Source organism: Natator depressus, chromosome 3, assembly GCF_965152275.1.
Source record: "Natator depressus isolate rNatDep1 chromosome 3, rNatDep2.hap1, whole genome shotgun sequence".
Taxonomy (NCBI): domain Eukaryota; kingdom Metazoa; phylum Chordata; order Testudines; family Cheloniidae; genus Natator; species Natator depressus.
This window is the reverse complement of record NC_134236.1, coordinates 99,886,498-99,912,193: the sequence shown is the minus strand read 5'-3', so window position 1 is coordinate 99,912,193 and position 25,696 is coordinate 99,886,498. Positions and strand designations below refer to the sequence as shown.

At 42.4% G+C, this 25,696-nt stretch overlaps 1 protein-coding gene across 5 annotated transcripts in view; it reads left to right on the top strand.

Moving 5' to 3' along the window:
• The window catches only part of SAMD3 (sterile alpha motif domain containing 3), a 309,380-nt gene that overhangs the window by 190,174 nt on the left and 93,510 nt on the right, over nucleotides 1-25,696 (top strand). For all 5 annotated transcript variants that reach the window (XM_074948412.1, XM_074948410.1, XM_074948411.1 and 2 more), the window contains exons 2-4: nucleotides 16,135-16,241; nucleotides 17,027-17,216; nucleotides 22,605-22,718. In XM_074948412.1, the coding sequence (XP_074804513.1) occupies nucleotides 16,163-16,241; nucleotides 17,027-17,216; nucleotides 22,605-22,718 (383 nt within the window). In that variant the 5' untranslated portion in view covers nucleotides 16,135-16,162. The remainder of the gene's footprint in view (nucleotides 1-16,134; nucleotides 16,242-17,026; nucleotides 17,217-22,604; nucleotides 22,719-25,696) is intronic.

The following is a 25,696-nucleotide window of genomic DNA, read 5'->3' as shown; positions in this document are numbered from 1 at the left end:
AAGGCATAAAATGAGTTATACCTAGCAAGGTCATACAAGGTAAAAAGAAGAAGTTATTTAATTGTATCGGGAGCAAGAGAAAAATGAAGGAAAGTGTAGGTCCTCTACTTAGCAGGGAAGGAGATCTAATAGCAGATGATATCACAAAGGCTGTTGTGGTTAATGTCTGTTTTGTTTCAGTCTTCACTAAACAGGTTAATTGTGACCAGATAGTCAACACAGTTAATATTGACAAGAAGCAGGAAGAAACACAAGCCGAAATAGGTTAAAGAATATTGAGATAAGTTAGATATATTCAAGTAGGCAGGGCCAAATGAAATTCACTTAAGGAACTAACTCAAGCAGTCTCAGAACTCTTAGAGATAATCTTTTGAGAACTCTTGGAGGAAGGATCAGGTCCTAGAGGACTGGCAAAAGGCAAAAAAAGTACCCGTCTTTAAAAAGGGAAACAAAGAGGACACAGAATTATAGACCAGTCAGCCTAACTTTGATCCCTGGAAAGATACTGGAACAGATTATTGAACATTCAGTTTGTAAGCACCTAGAGGATAATGAGGTTATAAGTAATAATCAACATGGATTTGTCAAGAACAAATCATGCCAAAACAATCTAACTTCCTTCTTTGACAGTGCTACAGGCATAGTGGATTGGAGGTGAGGTGATGGGGAGGAGGAGGATTAGAATAACTTATCTTGATTTTAGTAAGGTTTTTGACACAGTCCCACATGACATTCTCATAAGCAAACTAGGGAAATATGGTCTAGGTGAAATTAGTATAAGGTGGGTGCAGAACTGTTTGAAAGCATAGTTATCAGTGGTTCGCTATCAAACTGGAGGGACATATCTAGTTGGTTTTGGAGGGGTTAGTCCTGAGTATGGTGCTATTTGATATTTTCATTGATGACTTGGATAATGGAGTGGAGCGTATGCTTGTAAAGTTTGTGTATGACACCAGACTGAGAGGGGTTGCAAGCACTGTGGAGGACAGGATTAGAATTCAGAACAACCTTGTCAAATTGGAGAATTAGTCTGAAGTCAACAAGGTGAAATTCAATAAAGACAAGTGCAAAGTACTACACCTAGGAAGGAAAAATCAAAAGCACAACTACAAAAGGGAGGATATCTGGCTAGACAGTAGTACTGCTGAAAAGGATCTGGGGATTATTGTGGATCACAAATTTAATATGAGTCAACAATGTGATACAGTTGTGAAAAAAGCTAATATTCTGGGATGTATTAACAGGAGTGTCATATGTTAGACATGGGAGATAATTTTCCCATTCTACTCAGCACTGGTGAAGCTGCAGCTGGAATTCTGTGTCCAGAAAGGATCTTGTGTTCAAGCTCTTCCTCTGCCCTTCAGAATCTTATTAATTTAAGAGCAGTTATACACAAGCCAGCAGAAGGAGGCCAAAACAGAAAGAGCTGTACAAGGAGAACAATACCAACAGTATACAAAGCTAATAATATGAAGCTATTGTGAAAAAGGCTAATATCATTCTGGGGTGTATTAATAGGAGTGTACTATATAAGACCTGGGAGGAAATTGTCCTGCTCTACTCAGCACTGGTGAGGCCTCATCTGGAGTATCATGTGCAGTTTTGGGCATCACACTTTAAGGAATATATGGTCAAATTGGTCCAGAGGAGCACTACAAAGATGATAAAAGGTTTAGAAAACCTGCCCTATGAGGAGAGGTTAAAAAAACTGGGTGTGTTTAGTTTTGAGAAAAAGAAGACTGGGGGGGGGGGGGGGAAGGAATCTGATGAATCTTCAAATAAGTTAAGGGCTGTTTATAAAGAGAACTGAGATCAACTGTTCATTGTGTCCACTGAAGGTAGGACAAGAAGTAATGCACTTAATCTGCAATAAGGGAGATTTAGGTTAGATATTAGGAAAAACGTTCCAACTATAAGGATAGCTAAGGACTGGAATAAACTTCCAAGGGAGGTTGTGGAATTCTCATCACTGGAGGTATTTGAGGACAGGTTGGACACCACCTATCAGGGATAGTATAGGTTTATTTGGTCCGGCCTCAGCAAAGGGGGCTGGGCTACATGACCTTCAGAGATCCCTTCCAGCCCTACATTGCTAAGGTTCTATATGTCTTGTGTATCTCATATGCTTAATTTTAGTCTCCCTTTTTCTGTATTTCTGATTCTATATATTTTAAATTGTTTGGTTTGAGTAGTGCTTTGCTATGCATTATACAGTGCGTATGGTATACATAAGACACACTGAACTTTGTTTTTCCACTCCCTGGGGCAGTAAGGCCTGGTCTACACTCCCACTTAAGTTGATGTAAGTTATGTCGACCTAACGCAGTGTCTACACCATGCCATGTCGGTGGGAGATGCTCTCCCACCAACTTAGCTTCTGCCTCTCCAGGAGGTGAAGTACTGAAGTTGACAGAAGAGCACTCTGCCATCAACTTACTGCGTCTTCACCAGATCCACTAAATCAATGCCGCTGCATTGATTGCAGTGGTGCCAATTTAGCATGCCAATGTAGACAAGCCCTAAGGGACAGAAATGCAAAGATCAATCTTAAGGTTTTGATGTACACCTGGTGCTTTCTGGTCACCTACTTGAAAAGCAGCTTTTAGGACTGGCTAAAAGCTGAAACACCACAGTACAATTACAATAGAGGTTCAAGACCCTAAACAGCAGGACTCTTACTTTAAAGATGGATGCAAGTGTCTCAGTTATTTGTAATCTTTTAGTTAGAAAATGGGTCAGCCTTATTGCTCTCTATATATTGCATTACCATGCAAGAGATCCAGATTCAGTAAAGTGGGCCAGTCTCATTCTTTCACGTTGGAAGAGGCTGGGAGTGTAGCAGGGGCATCTTGAGTGTGTCGTGCTGGGGAGAAGGAGTAATTCTGCAAGGAGCTGAGCTGATGGGGGTTTAAGGGAACTGCATCCACTGGCAGCTTGGTGGGGTTAGCTGTGTATTGGGGAGGCTTGAGGGGACGTGGAGGGTGTTTGTCCCAGACACGTAGGAAAATTTTCCTGTTTTGTTTTTTGTAACTAAGATGGAGTGGTTGCTTCTTGACCATTTTGGGCTTCTGGGCTCTCACCTTAGACTTGCACATATACTTTAATGAGCTGTGACAAGGCACCTCCTTCTTGTGACTGGGCTCAGTGTTTCCCCTTCTGGTCTCTCTCAGTCTCATTGCAGAGAGTTTTTATTCCTCATGCAGGTTTTATTCTTCAATATTTACAAACAAAAGGAAACGAATTCATAAAACAAAAAGGCACAGAGGCATTTGGGTCTAAACTGCTGCAATGCACCATCTATCTGGATGTTTGCAAGCTGAGCTGTGTTTGCAAGCTGAGCTGAGCATGTGGAATGGTGTCGTGCAAATCCCATCATTTCCCATATTGCAAAATAGCAGGAGTTGGGGCATCATTCACTGGAGAGTCTGGCAGATGTTGCCACATAGGGAAAGAGGTAGAGCAGGAGCAGGGGGAGATTAGTTGGTCAAACAGCCAAACTATATATTAGGGTACTGCTGTATCCCCAGGAAACAGACTTTCCTGGAAAAAAGTTGTGCATGTTACTCAGTGGTAAGGTGATGAGAATGTCCTGCATTTAGGCTTGGCAAGTCAGTCAATTGACTGGTCAAATAATGTTAATTGACTGCCTATTGTTTGACCATAGTCAAATATTGTCAGATATTTCAGCAAGTCTAGTCTAGGTAGTGGCATACCCTTTGATTGCATCATGGTGTCATTCTTTCATTTTTTACAACTTCATTTGTTGTGTTTTGCGTTTTTCTATGTTAAAATAGTGACCTTAAGTAACGTGTATTTTGTAATTAGGCATAAATATCTATCTAAGGCAGGGGTCAGTAACCTTTGAGAAGTGGTGTGCCAAGTCTTCATTTATTTACTGTAATTTAAGGTTTCGCGTGCCAGTTATACATTTTGCATTTACAGGGGCTGGTGGACAGAACCCCAGGTCAGGGGTTCCGTCCGCTGGCCCTGCTCAGCCCGCTGCTGGCCCGGGGTTCTGTCCGCCAGCCCCTGCCACCTGGGGTCCTGGTCACTGGCCACACTCAGCCCGCTGCCGGCCTGGGGTTCCGTTCAACCTGGCAGGCAGCAGGCTGAGTGGGGCCGGCGGCCAGGACCCCAGCTGGCAGAAGAGTGCCACTAAAAATCAGCTCACCCGCCGGCTTTGGCAGCGTGCCGCAGATTGCTGACCCCTGATCTAAGGCTATTAGAGACCATATTCCTACTCTTTTTATTACCTTTTTTACTATTCCAATAAGTTAGTGCTTGAAAATATTTGACTGATCAATTGCCAAACCCGCCCTGCAGTGTAAACAAAAAATATGAAATTGCTGATTAGAGAAGATAAAGATGGTTGAACTTTCTCTAACTTGTAGCATTATTCTGGGGGAATATCACTTCAAATGAACAACACCGACTCACAGTGCATAAGCCATTTAGTTAGGCCCAAAGTACGCAGTTTTTATATTGATATAACTATTTCAGTTAAGGATGTGTGTGGATTTTTTTTATTCTTATTTTTTAGTAGTTTACCAAAATAGCTATATCAGCACGAGCCCCAGCATGGACACATTTATATCGGTAAAAGATGCCTTCTATGGTATAGCTTATTCCCCTTCCTGTACAGGGACAAGCTATACTAGTATAAGCACCCTTATACCAGTAGAATGGTGTCCATGCTATTACTTTAACTATTCTGGTATTGTTAAAGTGCTGTAACTTCTGTGCGTAGACAAGTCCTTAGACAATGAATAGGAAAATGGTCAATGGTGTTGGCCTTCTACTGAGAAATTCACACTTCTCTTTGGGGGAAAATATCGCTGAGGGTACATTGACACTGCAAAAACCTACAGACCTCTCTGGCAGTGAGTCTCAGAGCCTGAGTCAACTGACTTGGGCTTGCAGGAATCACGTTATGGGGCTAAAAAGAGCGGTATAGATGTTCTCCTTGGGCTGGAGCCTGTGCTCTTGGACCTTCCCCCTTCTGGGTCTCAGAGCCTGAGCAGGAACAGCTATATTGCTATTGTTAGACATGTAGGGTGAGCCTGAGTCAGTTGACCCAGGCTCTGAGACACACTGCTGTGTTTTGGGATTTTTTTGCAGTGTAGACGTACCCCAAGTGTGTACTTAGTCATTCTGTCTACACTAGAAGTTCTTGGGACAACTGGGTTTGTAATTAAGTCCTTCAACATGCCTGACTTTTCATATGGGACTAGAGATCCTGTAGATAATGGAATTTTAATATTTATTAGGATTTTTCCCTCTCCCAGCTACTGTGTGGGTCTCCTCTAAAAAGTGATTTTAAACAAACTGTCTGATTCCATGCTCATTGTGTCTTAACCATTTTCAGATCAAGTTTGCTCAGTTTACAAATGAGAGATTTATTTTCTCTAATTGTCAGCATCAGATTCAAGCTGGAATCTGATAATCATGATTGTGATTTATTGCCAGTGATAAAGGTTCTGCCAGACAGATTCTGCCCTTGCTGGGCAACTTATTTTTTTCAAATTTTGTCTTTTCTAGTACCTATGCACTCTACTTTTATCTGTGAGGTTGTACAGGTATAAGGAAGGGCAGAATTTGGCCTTGGAGTTGGAATTAGGGGGTATGCTACAGAGGCTATATTGGCATAGCTATGTCAATTTAGCTGTGCTGGCATAACCCTATGTAGATGCAGCCTTGGCCAATGGAAGGAGATTTCCCATCAGTGTAAGAACACTATCTTCCTGAATGACAGTAGCTATGTTGATGGAAACATTCCTCTGTGGGCCTAGCTGCATCTATGATGGGTGGTTTTCTCACACCCTGACCAATGTAGCTACATAGATCAAGCCTTAGTGTTGTTCTTTTGGCTTGTGAATCAGGATTTCTCCCTTTCCAATAGCATTGTAGGGACAAGCCAGCTAACAAAAATAAAGTCGTTTTTAAGAAAGTTTGGTATCGGAAGCTATGACTCTGTATACATATGGAAAAGCAGATCTATTGAAGAAGAAGGCTTTACTTTTACATAATCTTCTTCAGAATAAATCCTGCACCCGTGGAATTTGTCTGCTTTCAAACTTTATAATCAGATGTATTCAGTAGCCTTGATATGGCCCTTAACTCTGATTAAGATTTATGATGGGATGTCTGGCTTGCTTTTCTTGCTGAGACCACGATTGTGGGTTTTTGTTTTTGTTTTTTTTTAAACAGTCATTCTCCTTTTGATGATCAGGAATGTGTTGATGTTTTCTCTACTTCTGAGCAAGGTCAAGAGCAAGTTTTCTTCTTAGGCCTCTCTATATGTCCTCTTAGTCAGGAGTAAATAGTTTTCCGCTCATACTAATGTAGATATAATCGTGCCTCCTGACCTTGCCTCTGTCTGGTTCAGCGTACAGGTTGCTGGTGTAGAAAGTTTCCTTTCAGAATTGAGAATAAAATGTTTTGTTCTTATTCATTACCCATAGTGAATACACAACAAATGTATGTGAAACAGCCTAAAGTGTGGTTGCTTGCCACAGTGCATAGATGGTGATGAGCACTTGGAATTTCCATCTAGGGCCAGGTTCAGCAAACCTTCACACATGTGACTTTGAAGTCAAAAGAAACTACTCTGAATGCACCTGTTAAGAAATAGGTGTGGTTCCCCACATCAAAGGCGACAAGAACATATTTTCGTTAAGTATTCATTAGATATCAGAGGTGCATGAGAACAAAGGCTTGTATTATATGTATGTGCACAAGTTTCTTGGTGTGTGAACAAACATTACAATAAGGAAGGCTTAGTTTTTTATAGAACTGTTCTGAAAGGGGTAGCCTACATATAATTTCTGTACTGATTTAACTTTATTGGTTTATTTAAATCAGTGCATGAACATAGTTATAGTGGTAAAAAAAGTTGCTTATATCGATTTCAGGGCTTGAGTCGTGCCAGAATGCTCTGGAACACTGTTCTGGTACTTCTCATGCTATCACTTATGATAACGAGGCTGGGTGGTTTTATACCCATCCCCCCCTGCAGAGGGTCTGTGGTATTGTCCTCACTGGCTCTGGGTAGAGCTGAGTTTAACAGTGTATTGGAGGTACGCTCCTCTCACTCTCTCCACCCCAGGATGGAGTGGAGGAAGAGGGAGGATCTTCGGCCTGTTTCCGAGATGCACCAGGGAGTTGGCTGGAGACTCTTGATGATGGATTGGCCAGCAGCAGTGGGGAGCCTGTGAGGGTGTCGGAGCGCAGTGTAGTCCCTGACAAGTGGTGCCAAGGTGTACTGGGTAAGATGGGGGGCAGTGTGGAACCTGCTGCCATGGGGCTCCTGGGACTCCTGAACTCAGAAAAAGCTGCCCCACTTTGCATTGCTATCACTTATGAGTGACAGTGCTGGACATGTATTCCTGCACTACTTTTTTTAAGGACTCAAGCACTGGTCAATTTAGAAACACTGCTTAGCTATATTAGTACAAAAACTGTGTAGGCAAGCCCTATATCATAAGCTTAACACTGCTTTTCTGGTTACTTGTTCAAAAATGTATGTGATGCAGAAGTACGGAAGATAGAAGACAGTGCAGTAAGCAGTCCTCTAGAACAGTCGTTCTCAAACTTTTTGTCTTAGGCTATGTCTACACTAGCACCCCTGACCGACAGAAGTTTCACTGACCAAAGCGCTGTGGACAGTGCTATGTCAGCAGGAGACGCTCTCCCGCCAACATAGCTACTGCTGCTCGTGGGGGGTGCTTTAATTATGCCGACCGGAGAGTTCTTTCTTGTCGGCATAGAGCAGCTACATGGGAGACCTTACAGTGGCGCAGCTCAAGCAGTACACCTGTGCCACTGTAAGGTCTCTAGTGTAGACAAAGCCTTACATACCCCTTTTTGTGCACATTTATGTTAGGTCTCTGTAGCCTTAGGTATTGCCAACTCTGTAGTAAAATAAATGTGTTCGGTTATAACGTCCTTTTTAAACATCATGTTTTTAGACAGTGAATCAGAAAGTGGCACAATGGAAGCAGCCATTGTTGTTGTTTATGACTCTTGTGTTACTCAAATTACAAGCATTGAATGACGTGATGTATTTTGGTGTGCCGCTGAACTATGTCAATGGCTTGACTTTTTAACTTGTCTAATTTAAATTCAGAGTTCCCTCTAATCTTTATCTGGATTATTGGAGAACATTGTTAATGGGCAGTGAGAGGCTCTGGGTGTGTGTGTATGCATTAGTTAAAGGGCAGCGGGAGGCTCTGGGCATGCATGTTTAGTACCAAACGTAAAGTGAATTATGTGTGGCAACAGAATAAATTATATGATGCTGTATTTCAAAATGTGTAGAACATTCACTGTGGATAAACCACTTGATGCAGTTTTCTTTCCTAACCTGTAAAATTCTTCTATTCTGAATCAGTCACTCTTCATGAGATTATATGGTATTCGTATTCTAAAGTGCTTCTGCTTGAAGCAGGGAATCAGAATTCCAATGATATTCTGCATTCACAAGTTTCTGTGAGTTTGTAATGGAATGCTCTGTTAGTATGTGCCTGAAGAATGTCAGCAAGAAGTTGTTGTTGGGACTTTGTTTTTGTAGTGGTTACTCTTTGTCAACAAAAGTTTCTATCTGTGCTTTTAAAAGGTTGGTCCACACACTGAAGTGCTCCTCATGGTGTAACCGTATTTAAGATGGCATTGTTCCTATCTGCCTTCCATCAGAAGGTCTTAGACTGGAACAAGGGAATATCAAGTTAAGGTATACTTCTTGATCATGCTTTACCCTCACTCATCACATTTCCCACTTCCGGTGACAGATTCCATCTTTCTATAAATGTTCTGTACGTACACACACACACACCACACCACATTTCTCACCATTGTATTATAATGCCAAACCTTAACTCTGACCGTACTTACATCAACATACATTCCAGTTAGGCATCAATGTACCAGTAAATGTATGATACTGTTTTCTTTTGTAAAATGGGGATAATAACTTACTTTATTTTTGTAAACTGCTTTGAGATCTGTGGATAAAGTATATAACAGCCAATTTTTATTATTGGATGAGTTGGAAGTAAGCTATGAGATGCCAAAATATTATGTAGATTGTTTTTTAAAAAGGGATGCAGAAGCTGTGTGAATTTTTAACTTCTTAAAAATATTTACAATTTTTAGGGGAATGTTTCAAAGTCACCACTGGTATTCAGACTGTGCTTTTAAAATTTGCTCTATGGCTGTCCCAGATAGAGCTATTATTAGTTTCATGAATCTGCCTTCTTTTCTTAAATCAAAATGATGCACCATCACTGAAAATCTTAAGCATTAGGTACATCTTAATATTTGGTATACCCTGCAGCCCAGGAGATCAGAGAGCAGGATTACAAAGGGGACAATAAAGAGCCTTCCCTATATCTCGGCTTGGAAGGATTTGATTTTTCTATCGGTAAATGTCTATTTCACCATACACACACAAACTGACGAAAAAATACTTCCATTGATGACAGAAATTTACATATAGGCAAAGTAAGAAAAATGTTGCTTGAGAACCTGTTAAATCTAGTGATTTAGACTTTTCAGTTAGGCTAAAAAGAGACTAGTGAATGAATAGTAAAAACAGGTATGAATTGTTGATTTAAGGATATTTACTTTGTCTATTTTGACATATGATGTTGAGGAGCTGTGTTTTAATGGTTTATAAAGCTTTAACATTTTGAATCTCAATGTCTACTGTCATTAAATAATTATCTGAACAATCCCATAATTTCATGGAACTATGAATATTTAAAATATAAAAATTAAAAAAGTCTTAGAACCCATCAGTTTGTGGAACTGTGAAAATTTAAATCCTAAAAATTGAAAAAATGCTTAATAAGGAACATCAATTTATCTGTCAAAATTGTAAAAAAGTAAAAATAGAATTCTGCCAAATATCTTTTAGGCTATGTCTACACTAGGAGTACTTCTCTGGTATCACTAAATGAGTATACTATGCTGGCTAAGTGCTGTTAGTGTGGATGCAGCTCTACCAACGGAACTGCACTTTTGATGGTATAGCTTGTTCTAGCACAACTCCTTCCACCCCTGGAGCAAAATAAGCTACACTGGCAAAACTGCATACTCAGGACTTTTGCCAGCACACCTATATCAAGGCACAAATTGCACCTCTTCACACCCCTGATCTACATAGATATGCCAGCAAAAGTTTATAATGTAGACTTGGCCTTAGCTGTACCATTGTCTAGAATTTTTTCCAAACTCCTGGGTGTTGACACTCACAACACACTTACTTTTTTTCTATCCTGAACTCTCTTTTGTGACAGTGCTGCCTTTCCTCCTTCCCCACCAACTGGGTGAAATTCTAGTCTTAGATTTGCACTACTTCTTAAACTTTTCATACTGGGTCATGCATTGTACCCATTTGGAAGTTTTTGTCTCCTCTTTTCAAAGGATTGTAAGCCATTGGGCCAATCTAACCAAGAAATAACACTATTATCTGGCAAAATAGCTTCCTCAAAGTCCAGGTTGCAATAAAATATTCATTATAATGTTCTGTGGTTTTAGTTTTTTTTCCTTTCCACTTTCACAAATGTCCTCAAAACTAAATCAGCCTGAAATTTCACTGGTGTGTTCTTATGCCATGATAAGATTTATTCAGAAGAGTTGAATCAGAAAAGGTGTTTTGGAGATAAAGTGCTCAAAAAATGAGGCTCTCACTTCTAGGACATTTTAAAAAATCTATCTTAGTTTGCTTTAAGAAAATAAAGTTCCGAGCTTTTAATCTAAAACAGGGGTGGGGAACCTCCGGCCCGCAGGCCAGATCCTGTCTGCTGCTTCCTTTCGTCTGGCCCGCTGCAAGTCTCCTCACCACGGGCCGAAAGCCCCAAGCCTCGGTGCTCTTCCACCAGGCTGGAGCCGCAAGTGCCGGCTTGCTGGCATGTCTCTGTGGCCTCTATGTGGAGGGGCGATCAGGGAAGCTCTCCGTGATGCCCCTACCCCCCCAGCACCGCATCCGCAGCTCCCATTGGCCGGGAATCGTGGCCAATGGGAGCTGCGGGGGCAGCGCCTGAGGGTGCGGGCAGTGTGTACCACGTAGAGCCGTCTGGCCCCTTTGCGTAGGGGCCGGACTTGCCGGCTGCTTCGAGGGCACAGCGCAGTGCCAGGGCAGGCAGGGAGCCTGCCTTAGCCCCACTGCGCTGCCTGGCTGGAGCCAGCACCCTGAAGCTCCTCCTGCACCCCAACACCCTGCCCCAGGTCAGAACCCCCTCCCACAGCCAAACTCCCTCCCAGAGCCTGTACCCCTCCCGCACCCAACTCCCTGCCAAAGCCCTGAGCCCCCTCCCACACTTCAAACCCCTTAGTCCCAGCCCGGAGCCCCCTTCACCCCAAACCTCTCATCCCCAGCCCCACCCCAGAGCCCGCATCCGGAGCCCGCCCTCCTTCCCGTACTCCTGCCCCAGCCCGGAGCCCCCTCTTGCACCCCGAAGCTCTAATTTATGTCCCCACCCCAGAGCCTAGGGGAAACCCGAGCCTCCACGCCCCCCTGCGGGGCTGGAGCTGCAAGCATCTGCTCACCCCACTGCGGGGGAAGTCCCAAGCCTCCACGCCCCACCCCCGCATGGGGCTTTGTGTGGCCCCCGATTGATTTTTCTGTGGGTCAGTGGCCCCGATAGAAAAAAGGTTCCCTACCTCTGCTCTAAAGGACTGATTCTAAAAGCATGAAGTATCATGAGTAGTCCTGAGGATGTCAGTGAGAGTCTCCTGATGTCAACTTGGACTAATAGGCACTCTCCCCAGTAGTAAATGTTTGAAGAAATGAGTGCTAACGCTGTATTGCAGTAATCATAAACAGGCAGGAGCTCTTGAAAATTGAAGCTCAGTGCTGAGTTCAATCTGTACTTTATGGTCTACGTTGCTAAAAATATTGCTTCTGACTTTTTTTGTTCTGCTTTTAAAACACTGATAGTATATAAATATACCTTCTACTACTGTTTGTACAGTAACTAGCACAATAGGGCCCCATTCGTGGTTGGTCCTTAGGCTCTACTGTAATAAACATGAGCAACAAAAACAATAAAATGTTTAGAAAACCCAACATATAAGGAAAGGTTAAAAAAATGGGCATGTTTAGTCTTGAGAAAAAAGGATTGAGGGGGAACCTGATAATAGTCTTCAGATATGTTAAGGGCTGTTATAAAGATGAATGCACTATAAGGTGGGTAGAAAGCTGGCTAGATTGTCGGGCTCAACGGGTAGTGATAAATGGCTCCATGTCTAGTTGGCAGCCGGTGTCAAGTGGAGTGCCCCAGGGGTCGGTCCTGGGGCCGGTTTTGTTCAATATCTTCATAAATGATCTGGAGGATGGTGTGGATTGCACTCTCAGCAAATTTGCAGATGATACTAAACTGGGAGGAGTGGTAGATACGCTGGAGGGGAGGGATAGGATACAGAAGGACCTAGACAAATTGGAGGATTGGGCCAAAAGAAATCTGATGAGGTTCAATAAGGATAAGTGCAGGGTCCTGCACTTAGGATGGAAGAATCCAATGCACCGCTACAGACTAGGGACCGAATGGCTAGGCAGCAGTTCTGCGGAAAAGGACCTAGGGGTGACAGTGGACGAGAAGCTGGATATGAGTCAACAGTGTGCCCTTGTTGCCAAGAAGGCCAATGGCATTTTGGGATGTATAAGTAGGGGCATAGCGAGCAGATCGAGGGATGCGATCGTTCCCCTCTATTCGACACTGGTGAGGCCTCATCTGGAGTACTGTGTCCAGTTTTGGGCCCCACACTACAAGAAGGATGTGGATAAATTGGAGAGAGTCCAGCGAAGGGCAACAAAAATGATTAGGGGTCTAGAGCACATGACTTATGAAGAGAGGCTGAGGGAGCTGGGATTGTTTAGTCTGCAGAAGAGAAGAATGAGGGGGGATTTGATAGCTGCTTTCAACTACCTGAAAGGGGGTTCCAAAGAGGATGGCTCTAGACTGTTCTCAATGGTAGCAGATGACAGAACGAGGAGTAATGGTCTCAAGTTGCAATGGGGGAGGTTTAGATTGGATATTAGGAAAAACTTTTTCACTAAGAGGGTGGTGAAACACTGGAATGCGTTACCTAGGGAGGTGGTAGAATCTCCTTCCTTAGAGGTTTTTAAGGTCAGGCTTGACAAAGCCCTGGCTGGGATGATTTAACTGGGAATTGGTCCTGCTTCGAGCAGGGGGTTGGACTAGATGACCTTCTGGGGTCCCTTCCAACCCTGATATTCTATGAAAGAGGGCTGTGATCAGTTGTTCTCCATGGCCACTGATGGTAGGACAAGAAGGAATGGGCTTAATCTGTAGCAAGGGAGTTTTAGGTTAGATATTAGGAAAAACTTTCTTACTAGAAGGGTAGTTACACTCTGGAATTGGCTTCCAATGGAGGTTGTGGAGTCCCCATCACTGAAGGTTTTTGAGAACAGGTTGGACAAAGAACTGTCAGGGATGGTCTAGGTTTACTGCCTCAGTGCAGAGGGCTGGACTAGATGATCCCTTGAGGTCTCTTCCAGCCCTACATTTCTACGGCGAATAATAATTATGCAGCAAAGAGTCTGCATATCAGTATCCATGTTCAGTGCTTCTAGCTGGCTCCATAACTCTGCCAGAAGAGTGGCAGGCTCTCTATTCTCCCCCTATTACTTTTACCGTATTAAAGCATCTGTAAACTAAGGTGTGGTTGTTAAATACTTCGAAGTGTATGTATATAATGAGCATTTGTATAAGTCTAATTTTCAAACATGACCCCCTGTAAACTGGTGCTATGTAAAATAATGTACAAAACCTGCATTTCCATGCAAAATGGGTAACCACATGATACATGTTCAGACCCTTTTTATAGCTGCAGTTAACGACAATCGATTTGGCGTCTTGGCCTGTTTTGGTATGACCTGATTAAGAATACTCTTATAGTATGGGCCATTGGCAGTTTCCCATTTTTAAGTATTTTACTTTTTTATTATTGTTTGGCTCTTAAGGCAAGTATCTTCTGCATTCCATTTTATCTTTCAAGTTTTTAGAGGCTTTTTTTTTTTGTCCTACTCTTCACAAGGAAGCAAGAAGTGTGACAGGAAGGTGTGATTTTTAATTTACACCAGAGTTCTCAGCAAATAATGACTTTTCACACCCTGTTATTGCTGCTTAGCCTGGGGGAGGAGTTGTATGACTACTGTTGTCATATCAAATTAAATCCACTCTTGTAATTCAGAAAGACAATCCTTTTTTATTTAACCCTTTTCAGTTTTTGAAGCATATTGGTCTGAGATGGGTTAACTTTAAATTATTCTAATTATTTAAAAACTAATGTGGGGAGGGGGGTGGAGAATTATTATTGAAGCATGTAAATGCCTATTCTCAAGTGTGGTATGTTTTTTGCCCTCCTACAGTGTGACAAGTTGTGGCTCTCATCCTGCAATGAGCTTTACATGGGCAGACCCTGGTGCCCACATGGAGTTCATTGCAGGATCAGGGCCTTATGTATGTCTGCACTGTAAGAAAATGTTGGGTCTAGTCTGTCTAATGTTCCCTGGAAGGAAAATGGTTAGCCTATCCCAAAAAGTTCTCTTGAGTCCGCTAATGTTTTCGCCTCTCTGACTACTTAGCAGCTAATTCTCTAGCTCTTTGAGATTTGCCATGGCATTCAGTGAGTGCTTGACTTCCATGCAGCAGAGCCAAATTACATCAATTTAGTATTAAAAAAAATAAAAAACCACTCATGACAGTTTTCAGAGTAGCAGCCGTGTTAGTCTGTATCCGCAAAAAGAACAGGAGGACTTGTGGCACCTTAGAGACTACCAAATTTATTAGAGCAGAAGCTTTCGTGAGCTACAGCATCCGATGAAGTGAGCTGTAGCTCATGAAAGCTTATGCTCAAATAAATTTGGTAGTCTCTAAGGTGCCACAAGTCCTCCTTTTCTTTTCACTCATGACAATGTGTCTCTCTAGAGTTTTAATTGTAAAGGAGTCATAAAGGTGGGAAGGAAATTTCTCTGTACAAGCACATCATATCTTTGCAATGCAGTTGTTCATTTAATTAATTAATTAACTTACTTACTTACTTAAAGTTACTGCCCAACTCAGGCATCTTAAAACCAAATTAAGAGCAGATAACTTTATTTTTATTGATTTATTTAAAGAATCTTATTTCAAGCTATTATGGAGGGAGGGATTGTAATATTTAAGGCATTTCGGCTGATGGTCCTTACTCTGTCTAGGTCTTTCCTTTTTTTTAAAAAAAAACCCAGTGCAAACTCCTACTGATGTTTTGGTGTAAGAAGTGACTTACAATGGTGTGGTTTATCTTGGTTTCAAATACGTAGATCGGAGCAGACAAGCCCTTTAGAGAAGGACTATATGGCACATGGAATATAAAAATACCTGGGTACAGCAAGGAGGCTGTCTAAGGGTTCAATTCTGGATGGTGCTGAGTTCCCTCAGTCCCATCAAATAGGAGTTGAAGGAACTGAGTCCCTTCTAGGATGGACCCTTCTGTTTGCTCTAATATCATTATGATCCATGTGACATGCATTTCCTACCAATAGTTTGAGCCTGAGAGAGAATGTGTGAATGGTGAACAACAAAAGTAGTCTGCCCCTCCCCTGGATTTTCGGGAGGCTTTTATGGCCCTTAATTGTTTGTAATCAAGATTTAAGTATTCACTTGACTAACTGCTTGGTGGTGGAGAGAGGGTTAATGTGCTCCATTTACTATAAACATTTATGTGACAGACTCTTATCTGATCTGTTTTTTTTTTTCTGTAAAATGTCAGGCATTTCCTGATGAGCGTGGTGGTGGTGAATTTCACACCTTTCTCTTCTTTGTGTGGAAACCTGGGAGTTAATGGTACAGGATCAGGTAGCATTCTGTGTAATAAAGAATGAGGTTTTTTGTTGGAAGAACTGAGGGAAACCAGGGAGGAAAAGAAGGGGAGGGGAAGAAAGACGGAATCGGAAAAATTGGCTGCTTGAAATAGGTATCACTTTAGCAGGTAAATAGCAGCTTTCTCAATACATGTTTTTACTCAGAGCATGTAACACTGCCTCAGAAAGGTTGAGCATTCTGTAGTCTTGGGAAGTTGACTCTGGAGTGGAGCATAAAAATAAAACATTCCTTTATTTTCATTCCACAGTGGAATTTTACTATTACAGCACCTGAAGATGGAAAGTTGGTCAGTTGATGAAGTCTGCAACTGGTTGGTGCAGAGAAATTTAGGAGAATTAGTCCCTAAGTTTCGTGGTAAGTCTTTTTTGTTAAATGTGTATTTCCTGCCTCTCTGCTTGAAAAAAGTATAGTCTGTTTTTTAATTGCCACCTTCTAACTTCTTGTTTATGGGTATTTTTGTATTTAGTTGCCATTGGGTAACTTCAGTTTTTAACAGAATTTATTAGGGAGAGAACTGGCTCAGACCTGATAAATCAAAATGAGGCTGTAAATTTATTATGAATAGTCTGGAAGAACTGCTATGAGAGGAACTGAAAACCTATAAACATGTACACCTTCTAGAAACAAAATTGGGTTTACTAGCATTTGTTTAGGGCCATTTTATATTTAATACCTGTGTTTGTAGTGATACAACTTTGATATGTAAAAGTTTGTTTTATGTGTGAATATATATGTTCTGTACAAAGGATTGAGAGAGACTGGCATTCAAACATGCTGTGCAATCTCTAAAATGTTTTCCCTTATTAACAAAATACCAGTGTATTGTAAATAAGCCTGCCTTAACATATTGAAATATCCAGTTCACCGATTGCTTTGTGTCTAAGGCACAGAATTTTGTTACTAGAAGACATCAAACCACTAATTTGTAAAATAAGTTAAAATTCTTGCCCAGCTTTTTGGAAGGGATAGTAGCCAAAACAAATGATTTCATGTTACAGTTGATGTAGAAGAACTAACCATGTTTGTCTTTGAGAATCACCTACCTTGTAACATCATGTTGAATTAGGTATTACATGTTGTATTAGATAGAATCTTACTACACAGTAATACGTACAGATATTTTTCTCTTCAATTTTTAGAGGAAGAAGTGAGCGGAGCAGCTCTTTTGGCTCTTAATGATCGTATGGTGCAGCAGCTGGTGAAGAAAATTGGGCACCAAGCAGTACTAATGGATCTGATTAATAAATACCAGCAACAGAATAATGGACTAGAATCTTTTACTTACAGTTGTGAAATAACTCCTCCAAAGTCACCAGAAGCAAACAGTGGGTGAGTCTGTCTATGCATGAAACAAAATAATATTCTTTTTAAGTACGGCTGTAATCTTCCCTCAGTGTTTTCATGCTGAGTTTCATTAGCTCCATAGCTAATATGTTATATAGTTATATAATTTCTGTACAATTTGAGTCCCAGCTGAAATGTTTAATTTAATACTTTGTGGGTTTAGACATGATATAAACATTGCTGCACAAGTTGTTATAGGTGGGGCTGATTGCCCTTACAAGACTTTGTATTCAGTTGCTTATAAGTTTGCCAGACTGTAACCATTTTAGCTGAAACATTCCATGCTGGAAGTCTGACTCAAGCTTAATTTCTAAACACCCCCCCCCCCCCCCCCCAACCTTCCAAAACAATTCAGACGTTCCTGAGTATGAAGCTATGGAGAAATGTTTTGTCACGTTAAAAAGTTCTGGGGACTTGTCCCTGTTAAAAATATATTGTGGGACCTTTTCTTCTAAATGCTCTCGACTCATAGTTTGGAGAGGAGACTTGAAATTTGGCAGGGGGGCAGGGCAGCCTTTGTGTAAGGGATGGGCCTTTTACCGTTCTGGGAAAACCCACCCAAATTTGGCCGGGTTATAAGCCTTTGAAAAATCTCAGTTCACAAATGCTCAATAGAGACATTTTAGAAGATTGTACCTGCCGAATTTCCCAAAGATTCTGACTGCACTGGGCATGTTCCTGGCCAGGGTTCAACTGGAATTTCCCTGCAATTGCAGCTCTGTGCTGCTGTGCGCTGGGCCAGGTTCATCTGTGAGTATCTGAACAGAGAACACAGTTGACAAGGCCTATCTCTCCTGTGCTTTCAATGAGCCTTCAGCTGGGGAGCCTGGAGGAGGAAGCTGTCTAATTCGAATGCAGGGGGGACAAGAGCCAGACCTATGGAAGGGGGTAGGGAAAATAGATTAGGAGGAGGTGGTGCAGGAAGACTGGGACTCAGACCTGGGGGTGGCAGAGTCTTGGACTTGAGGCTGGTAGGGGGAGGAGAGGGAAAATGGGGTGGGGGCTCAAACTGGGAATTTGGGGGGGGGCAGGGGTGGGGAGGTGCTGGGATTTCCTGGCTTTTAGAGGTGGTTTAATTATGCTGGTGGAAGAACGCTCTCCTGCCGGCATAGAGCAGCTACATGGGAGACCTTGCAGCGGTACAGCTGTGCCGCTGTAAGGTCTCTAGTGTAGACAAAGTCTAAGTGAGGAGAATGGGATTCAGAGGATGAGCCAGAGGTGGGGATGAGACAGGACTGGGACAGGGACAGGTTGGAGGAGATAGAGCAGAACAGGTCACTCTTTAGCATGCTTGGAAAAGTCTGTGACCCCTAGAGAACACTCCTCTCCAGATCAAGAATTCCTGAGTGTGTCTGTTCCTCTGGTGTCAGCAAATATCTATGAACCCCCGCTAGCAAAGTGTCCAATCCCCATCTATTGGTGCTCCAGACAGAACACGGTACTTTTAATTTGGCCCCCTAGCGTGCATCCATTATGATACTGTTTTTAACTACATGATCACATACTATCCCCCCCCACCCACCCGTGCCTCATTCAGTGCACTTCATGGACCGGCTCTGGGGTCGATTCAGGGTTGTGTAAGCCAAGGATGATGATGTCTGTAGAATCCCTGCTTCGTTTGTTGCAGAAGTTGGAAGGTATGTAGTGAATGAGGCAGAGAAAGGATGGTCTTATAGTTAAGGCAGTTGAATGCTGCCCTGGAAAATTGGATTCTATCCCTGCCTCTACCTCAGAGCTCCTATGTGATATTAGTGAAGGCCATTAAACCAAACACAGATTGACCTCCTAATTGTTAGGAGATTTTCACAGATTGACCTCCTAATTGTGTGTGCCTCTTTTTCTGGGTGTGTGACTCGAGCCTATAACCTAAACTTAATTTCCCCAATACTAATTTCTCCCTACTTTTACTCACACCTTTCTGTTAACTGTCTGTAATGGGCCACTCTCGTACCACTTCAGAAGTTATTTTGCCTCCCTTGGTATCCTGCTGTTAATTGATTTAACTCATTAGACTGACGTCACAGTTGGTAAAGCAACCCCCCATCCTTTCATGTATTTATACCTGCTCCTGTATTTTCACTCCATGCATCCGATGAAGTGGGTTCTAGCCCGTGAAAGCTTATGCCCAAATAAATTTGTTAGTCTCTAAGGTGCCACAAGTACTCCTCTTGTTTTTGCTGATACAGACTAACAGCGCTACCACTCTGAAACCTGACACCTGCAACTGACATCAATGGGAGCTGTGATTTGTATGCATTATGTGCTACATGATGCTAAGTATTCTGAAAATCGGGTCCTAGGCATCTCAGATTGGGCACCCAGAACTAGTGGATACTTTTGACTTAAATTTCTCTATGCTTCAGTTCTCCAGAGGATAATAAAATGGGTATAATAATTCTCCCTCATCTCACAGGTGTGTTTCGAAAATAAATTAATTAATGTTTGTGAAGCACTCATAGTGATGAGCATCAAAGCCCATGAGAAAACGAATACTGTCTTCATCACAGGATTTAAATAGTATTCATTAAATAAAGCCTGGAGCCTCACTTTGAGCAATGTGGGGAAAATAAAATATTGAATAGTTGCTCAATAAGTGACCACCATCCATTCTGTGCACTCAATGAGGCAGAGTCCTGTGGAAAAAATAGTATGTGATGATATGATTAATGATTGTTTCATAAATGTGTACACACAAGGGGGCTGAATAGAGGTTCCACAGGCAATCTTAATTTTGGAATTTCCTACTTTATGAATGCTTGACTTTATTAAGGTTGCAATGTTCTTTTAACATAGTTTTGTGTGTGTAATAAATATGTATGTTGCACAAAATTTTTTAGGAATCCTTTGTTTGACTTTGTTTCATGCTTTAGAAACCAGAATTTGTGCTATCCATGATTTTGGAGCACTGTAATACATTTTTTTACTTTTAACATTGTTCATGGTTTTGCTGCAAGCCACCTTTTGACATAGAGAATCAGATTATTTGTGGAAAAAGCAGAAATGCACAGATCTGTTATATAATATATACAGATGCACAAAAAGGATTCATTTTTTTCACTGCTCACTTGCTGACACTAGACCAGATTACAGAGCCCTTAATTGCATGTGGGCTCCACAACCTGGCTTGCTTTTCGCAGCATTCCATGGCAAAGCATCTGCCACGCTGTAAGCAATATGTCCTTCATCCTTTCTTCTGCCCCCATTCCTTCTTACACGAATGCCTTTCTTAATGTTCACTGGTGCTTTCATGGCCTACCACTCCTTAAGTTCTCTTCCTTCCTGTTTGCTGTCTTTTGGTTGTCAGGTGAGAGAAAATGATTTCTAACATCAGGGTTTTTGTACAAAGTCAGCTTGGCTCCTGCTTATAAAATGAAAACTGCATTAGTTGGATAGAGTACTGTAGGCACCTAAATGAATAGTGACTGTATAAAAATACTAAGGGTAGAGGTGATGAACTTGAACAGAAATACTGTATCTGAAACACATCCTGTGAAGTCTGGATCAGTCTCTGGAGCTGGGCTTAATGCCTTGGGCCTATCGCTAATTGTAAGGTCAGAGTGTACCTGCATGTGCACTAGCACCAGAGGAGCTGGTTGCATGGTGTCTCCATGGCTACATATGGCTGCACATTTCATACGTCAGTTATCTGTAGACTGACTGCTCCCAAGTTCAGTTGGGAGCCTGAAGCCACATTGAGAAGATGTCCGGTTGCTCTGACTTAAGTGAGTGGTTTGGAAAAAATGACTAGGGAAAATGAAGAGGCCCACTGGAAAGGAAATCTGCGCTCAAACATGGCTGTTATTGAGGTCACTTGGCAGCAATGGGTCACCATGCACCAGTTGTATTAGTATGTCCACTACCGTAGATGGAACAGTGATTTTTGCATGCCGCTTCAGAAAGCGTTCTTCAGACTTAAAAGATGCTGCAGAGATGGCATGCAAAAAGAAGTCTTCAAGATCTATATTATAAATGGCTGGAACACTTCTATGTTGCAACTGGCGATGGGTCCAAACTTCCCTTATATTCAGGTTCAAGGAAATCTCAAGAACACTTTCTCCAACAATGCTGGAAATGATATATTTACAGATGTTTCAGTTTCTGTGTCTCAGTGGTCTCAATGAGAGCTGCTTATTTACTGTTCTTAGCAGAAGGTCCAGTCTGATGTAGGCTAGAACAGAATCTGTTATTTTTTTGGCAGAGCGAAGCAAGGTCCTACCTACGCTCAACTTGATGTCATTTTTCTTTAGGTAATATGATAACTTTTAACTACTGCATCTGATCAATTCCAAAATTATGGGAAATGTTCTAGGCTGCAATGGGGCAAACCCTACTGATTTCAATGAAAATTGACCTCTGGAAGCCCTTGCATCTGCTTAGCAGAGCTATCTACTTCAGTTAGGTCTGTAATTATCCAAAGAGCAAAGAACTGGTTGATGGCAGCCATTAACACCTTCCCATGCTGAAGGACTTCCCCCCTCCCCCAGGTAGAAAGAAAAGAAACAATGTGGGGAGCACAGATTGCACATGTCATGGGTGCAAAATGGGGGTGAGAGGAATGGGTGGGGAATGGGGGACACACCGAGCCCCTGGCACAGCAGGGGTTTCAGGGAGTCCCTGAAAATACAAGGAGTGCCTGATAACGTGCAATGAGCTCAGCCTACAGAAGCCGTGAAGCGGACAGCCCTCTAGGGCCTTGTCTGCACTGTCTCTTTACAGCGCTGAAACTTTCTCGCTCAGGGGTGGGGAAAAAACACCCGCCCTGAGCACTGCAAGTTTCAGCGCTGCAAAATGGTGGTGTAGACAGTGCACCAGCTCTGGTAGCTACTCCCCTCGTGGGGGTGGTTTTTTTTAGAGTGTTGGGAGAGCTCTCTCCCTGTGCGGGTGCCGCCACTACGCAGCCAGGTGAAAGCGCTGCTGCGGCAGTGCTTGAACGTTGGTAGTGAAGACACACCCCTAGTTTAATAGAGCCTGCCTTACAACACTCTGCAAGCCTCTCTTGTTTTATCATGTGTTGTAATGGTGAACTGTTTCCTGTATGTTAGAAGACATCAGACACTAAATATAGCAGAAAAAATAATCAGGAAGCTGCTGTATCTTCAAAAATATAGTGATTTGCTTCTCTGTAATTACATGTAGTGATTAGAACGTCTCTTAGCAATATTACTCTAGTTTTCTTTTAAGTTGGCTGGATCTAACGATTAATTTAATTCATCACCCACTTCAGACACATCAGCGTCACTTATGGACTATTCAACTTGTTAACGTTTTTACATTTTCTGTTTTTGCAGCAGGTGTTTTGGAATCTTAGAATATATCTCTGTGTACAAGCTTTGCAAAGTGTACAGCTCACCAATGAAATTCCTTCTCTTCCAGCACCATGGGCATCCAGGTGTTCAGTCCTTTTAGTCCTACGGAGCAGACAGGTTATATCTCTCCAACTGAAAAGTATGATGGTGGATTAATTGACCGAAGAGTGCTAAAGCAGAAGTGAGTTTATAGTGCACTTGCTAACTCTACTTATGTTCTGAAAACAGCATTACATTTCTGTTTTGCTGATGAGACTATGAAGTTATTCCACATTGCTAGGAAGTCCTATATACTCCATCAGAAAAGTGAACTAATCTGTTCCTAAATCTTGAAGTACAAATTAGGGATATAAATAGAGCTTTAAAAAAGTAACCATTTAAATTATTAAAATTGTATCAGTTAAACATTTAACCATTAACAAGTTCAAACATAGGCGTGGGAACTAAGGGTGGGGGGGTGCTGCAGCACCCCCACATTTTAAACAGGTCCTAGCTGCCGGCCCTGCACTCGGGGTCCTAGCTGTGGCTGCTGGCCCTGCTCCCAGACCTGGAGAGGGGTAAGGAGGCCGAGGCTGGGGCCACAGCTAGGGGCGGGTGTGGGGCTGGGAACGGAGCTCCAGGCATGGGGCTGGCAGCCGGGACCCCAGGTGCAGAGTGGCAGTGGAGCCCCGCATAAAACGGGGGGTGCTGTAACACGCCCTGCATCCCTAGTTCCTGCACCGATAACGTCAGTTCCATAGCGATGGTCTGGACTCCTAACAATGCCAAACCTAGTTCCATATACACTATGAAATGGTATTGCTGTGGCATTTTTGATGTGCACATTAGGCATTTAAATTTTAACTGAACACATTAGCCATAAGTCTGATGCTTATCAGTTAACCGGTTAACATTTTACATCCCTAGTACAAATCTGTCTTCATATATACAGGTGTAATTCTCAGATAAACAAGCAGGAATTGGAACACACTTACCTAAGGGCAGACCTGGTTCAAAAGTGAAGTGGTCTGGTTAGAATTTTTTTTTGACGTTTCTTATTTGTCAGTTTCTTATGAAGAGCCAAAGGGAGGAGCTGATCGGCAGGGCCCACTGGTGGGCAGAAGGTGCTGGGGGGAGGGAGAGGAGCTGATCGGCGGAGCCCACTGGTGGGCAGATGGTGCTGCGGGGAGGGAGAGGAGCTGATCGGCGGGGCCCACTGGTCGGTGCTGAGCACTCACTATTTTTTTCCCTGTGGGTGCTCCGGGGCTGGATGTCGGTTTTCAGTGTAGACCAGTCCTGAATGTGAACCCTGAGCCTTCAAGCCAAATACTCAACCCTTTTATCCACTTCAAGCATAGGAGCCATGCAGAATATTCAACCAGTTTTTCTAGTCCCTTAATAAAAATTCCTAGAACACATGGTACAGCTACACAACAAATGAAGGTGTGATTATAGTGTGGGTAGACATGTCCATACTAGCTTTAATCTAGCCAGCGCAAGTAACAATAGTAGTGCACACACAGCAATGCAGGCTTCAGCACAGGGTAGCAACTCAAGTATGTACTCAGAGTCCCGGATGGATTTGTACTGGGGCAGCCAGCCTGAACTGAAGTCCATGCTGCCGCATCACCACTTCTATTGTTACTTGCACTAGCCAAATTAAAGCTAGCATCAGTATACCTACCCATGTTATAATCACACTTCCATTTGCTGTGTAGGTGTGCTTATACATCCTGTTCGACACCTTGGCAACTGGCAAGCAGCTAGCGTAACCTCCTCAGGCCTATGTACATTAAACTTCACCTCTATTAACAAAAAACAACCAAACTACCTGGGAGGGAAGAGGCGGCATGAGAGCGGGGCCTCGGGGGGAAGCCGAGTGGCCCCCCTGCCAAATCAGAAAGTTGGCACCTCTGGTTAGGGGTGTAAAAATCCACACCCCGGAGAAGTGTAGCTATACTGACCTAGGTCCCAGGGGAGATGGTACTTGGTTGATGGAAGAATTCTTCCGCTGACCCAGTTCCTGCTGCTCAGGGAGGTTGATTAATTACAGTAATGTGAGGACCTTTTCTGTCACTGTACTGAGTGTCTACATGAAATGATACAGTGGCATTGCAGGTGTGTCACTTCAGTGTTTTATGTGTAGAAACAGCCTCAGGGAGAGGTTATAGCTGGTGTTGCTGTGGGTTTGACTGCTGAGGTGATGGTTACTGAATTTTTAAACATAGATTGGGGGTTTAAGAAAAACCTGTTTTGAATACTGATTTTACAATTCAACATAATGTTAGTCTGATAGTTCTGCCAATGTTTATTGGGGGTGGTTCTTAGTGGTTTTTCTTTTGTTCATCTTCTTCCAGAACTGGTTCATTTTTCCTGTTTTTATGTATTTGGAGTGTTTAAATTCTGTACATCTTTTTCTTGTATATGTTTTCCCCTTACTCGTGGAAACTGCTTCATCCACACTAGTGTAGTAGTAATATACTGGAAGAGAGAATAGAGTCTTTGGGGTTGTCTACACAGCAATTTAGGCCAATATAGTTAAACGGCTATTGTTACACTGGTCGAAATATAGCATTTTAAATTCACATTCTACCTTACCCTGATATAACTTCTCTATATAGACAAGCCCCAACAAGCACCTTCAAAGTATGCTTCTTGATCTTACAGAGAGATTGAGCGAGACACTGTCTAGCTCTGATAGTTTAAACTCAAAAATAACAGTTAACTTGTTGTAACAAAAACATAATTTATTTTATCCCTTTTCTTCCTCTATTGAAGAGTCATCAAAGTGCATTTATCCATCCAACTGATCAGATCAGAGGTCACTATGGTTACATTATTTTTTAGAGATGGGGTAAGAGCAAAAAAGTGTGGTGTGTCCAGGGTCTTAAAGTTTTCTTGTGTAAAAATTTGTTGAAGTGGTAGCAATGCTCTTCTGTGAGAACACCCACTTAGGATACACAAAATGCTCCCATGAACACTTTTCATACCTGCTTTTCTATCTAAGTACTAGCTCCTGCACAGCTCAAGGCAGTATGAGATGGTCTTGTTGCTGAGACAGCAGCTGTCATTGTTTCCTATAGTTACCTGAGATGGCTGTGTGAGAGCCCACATTTTTATTGGCATATGTTCTACATGCAGTTTCTGAAGTCATGCATGCCAAATGATATACAAACCAGA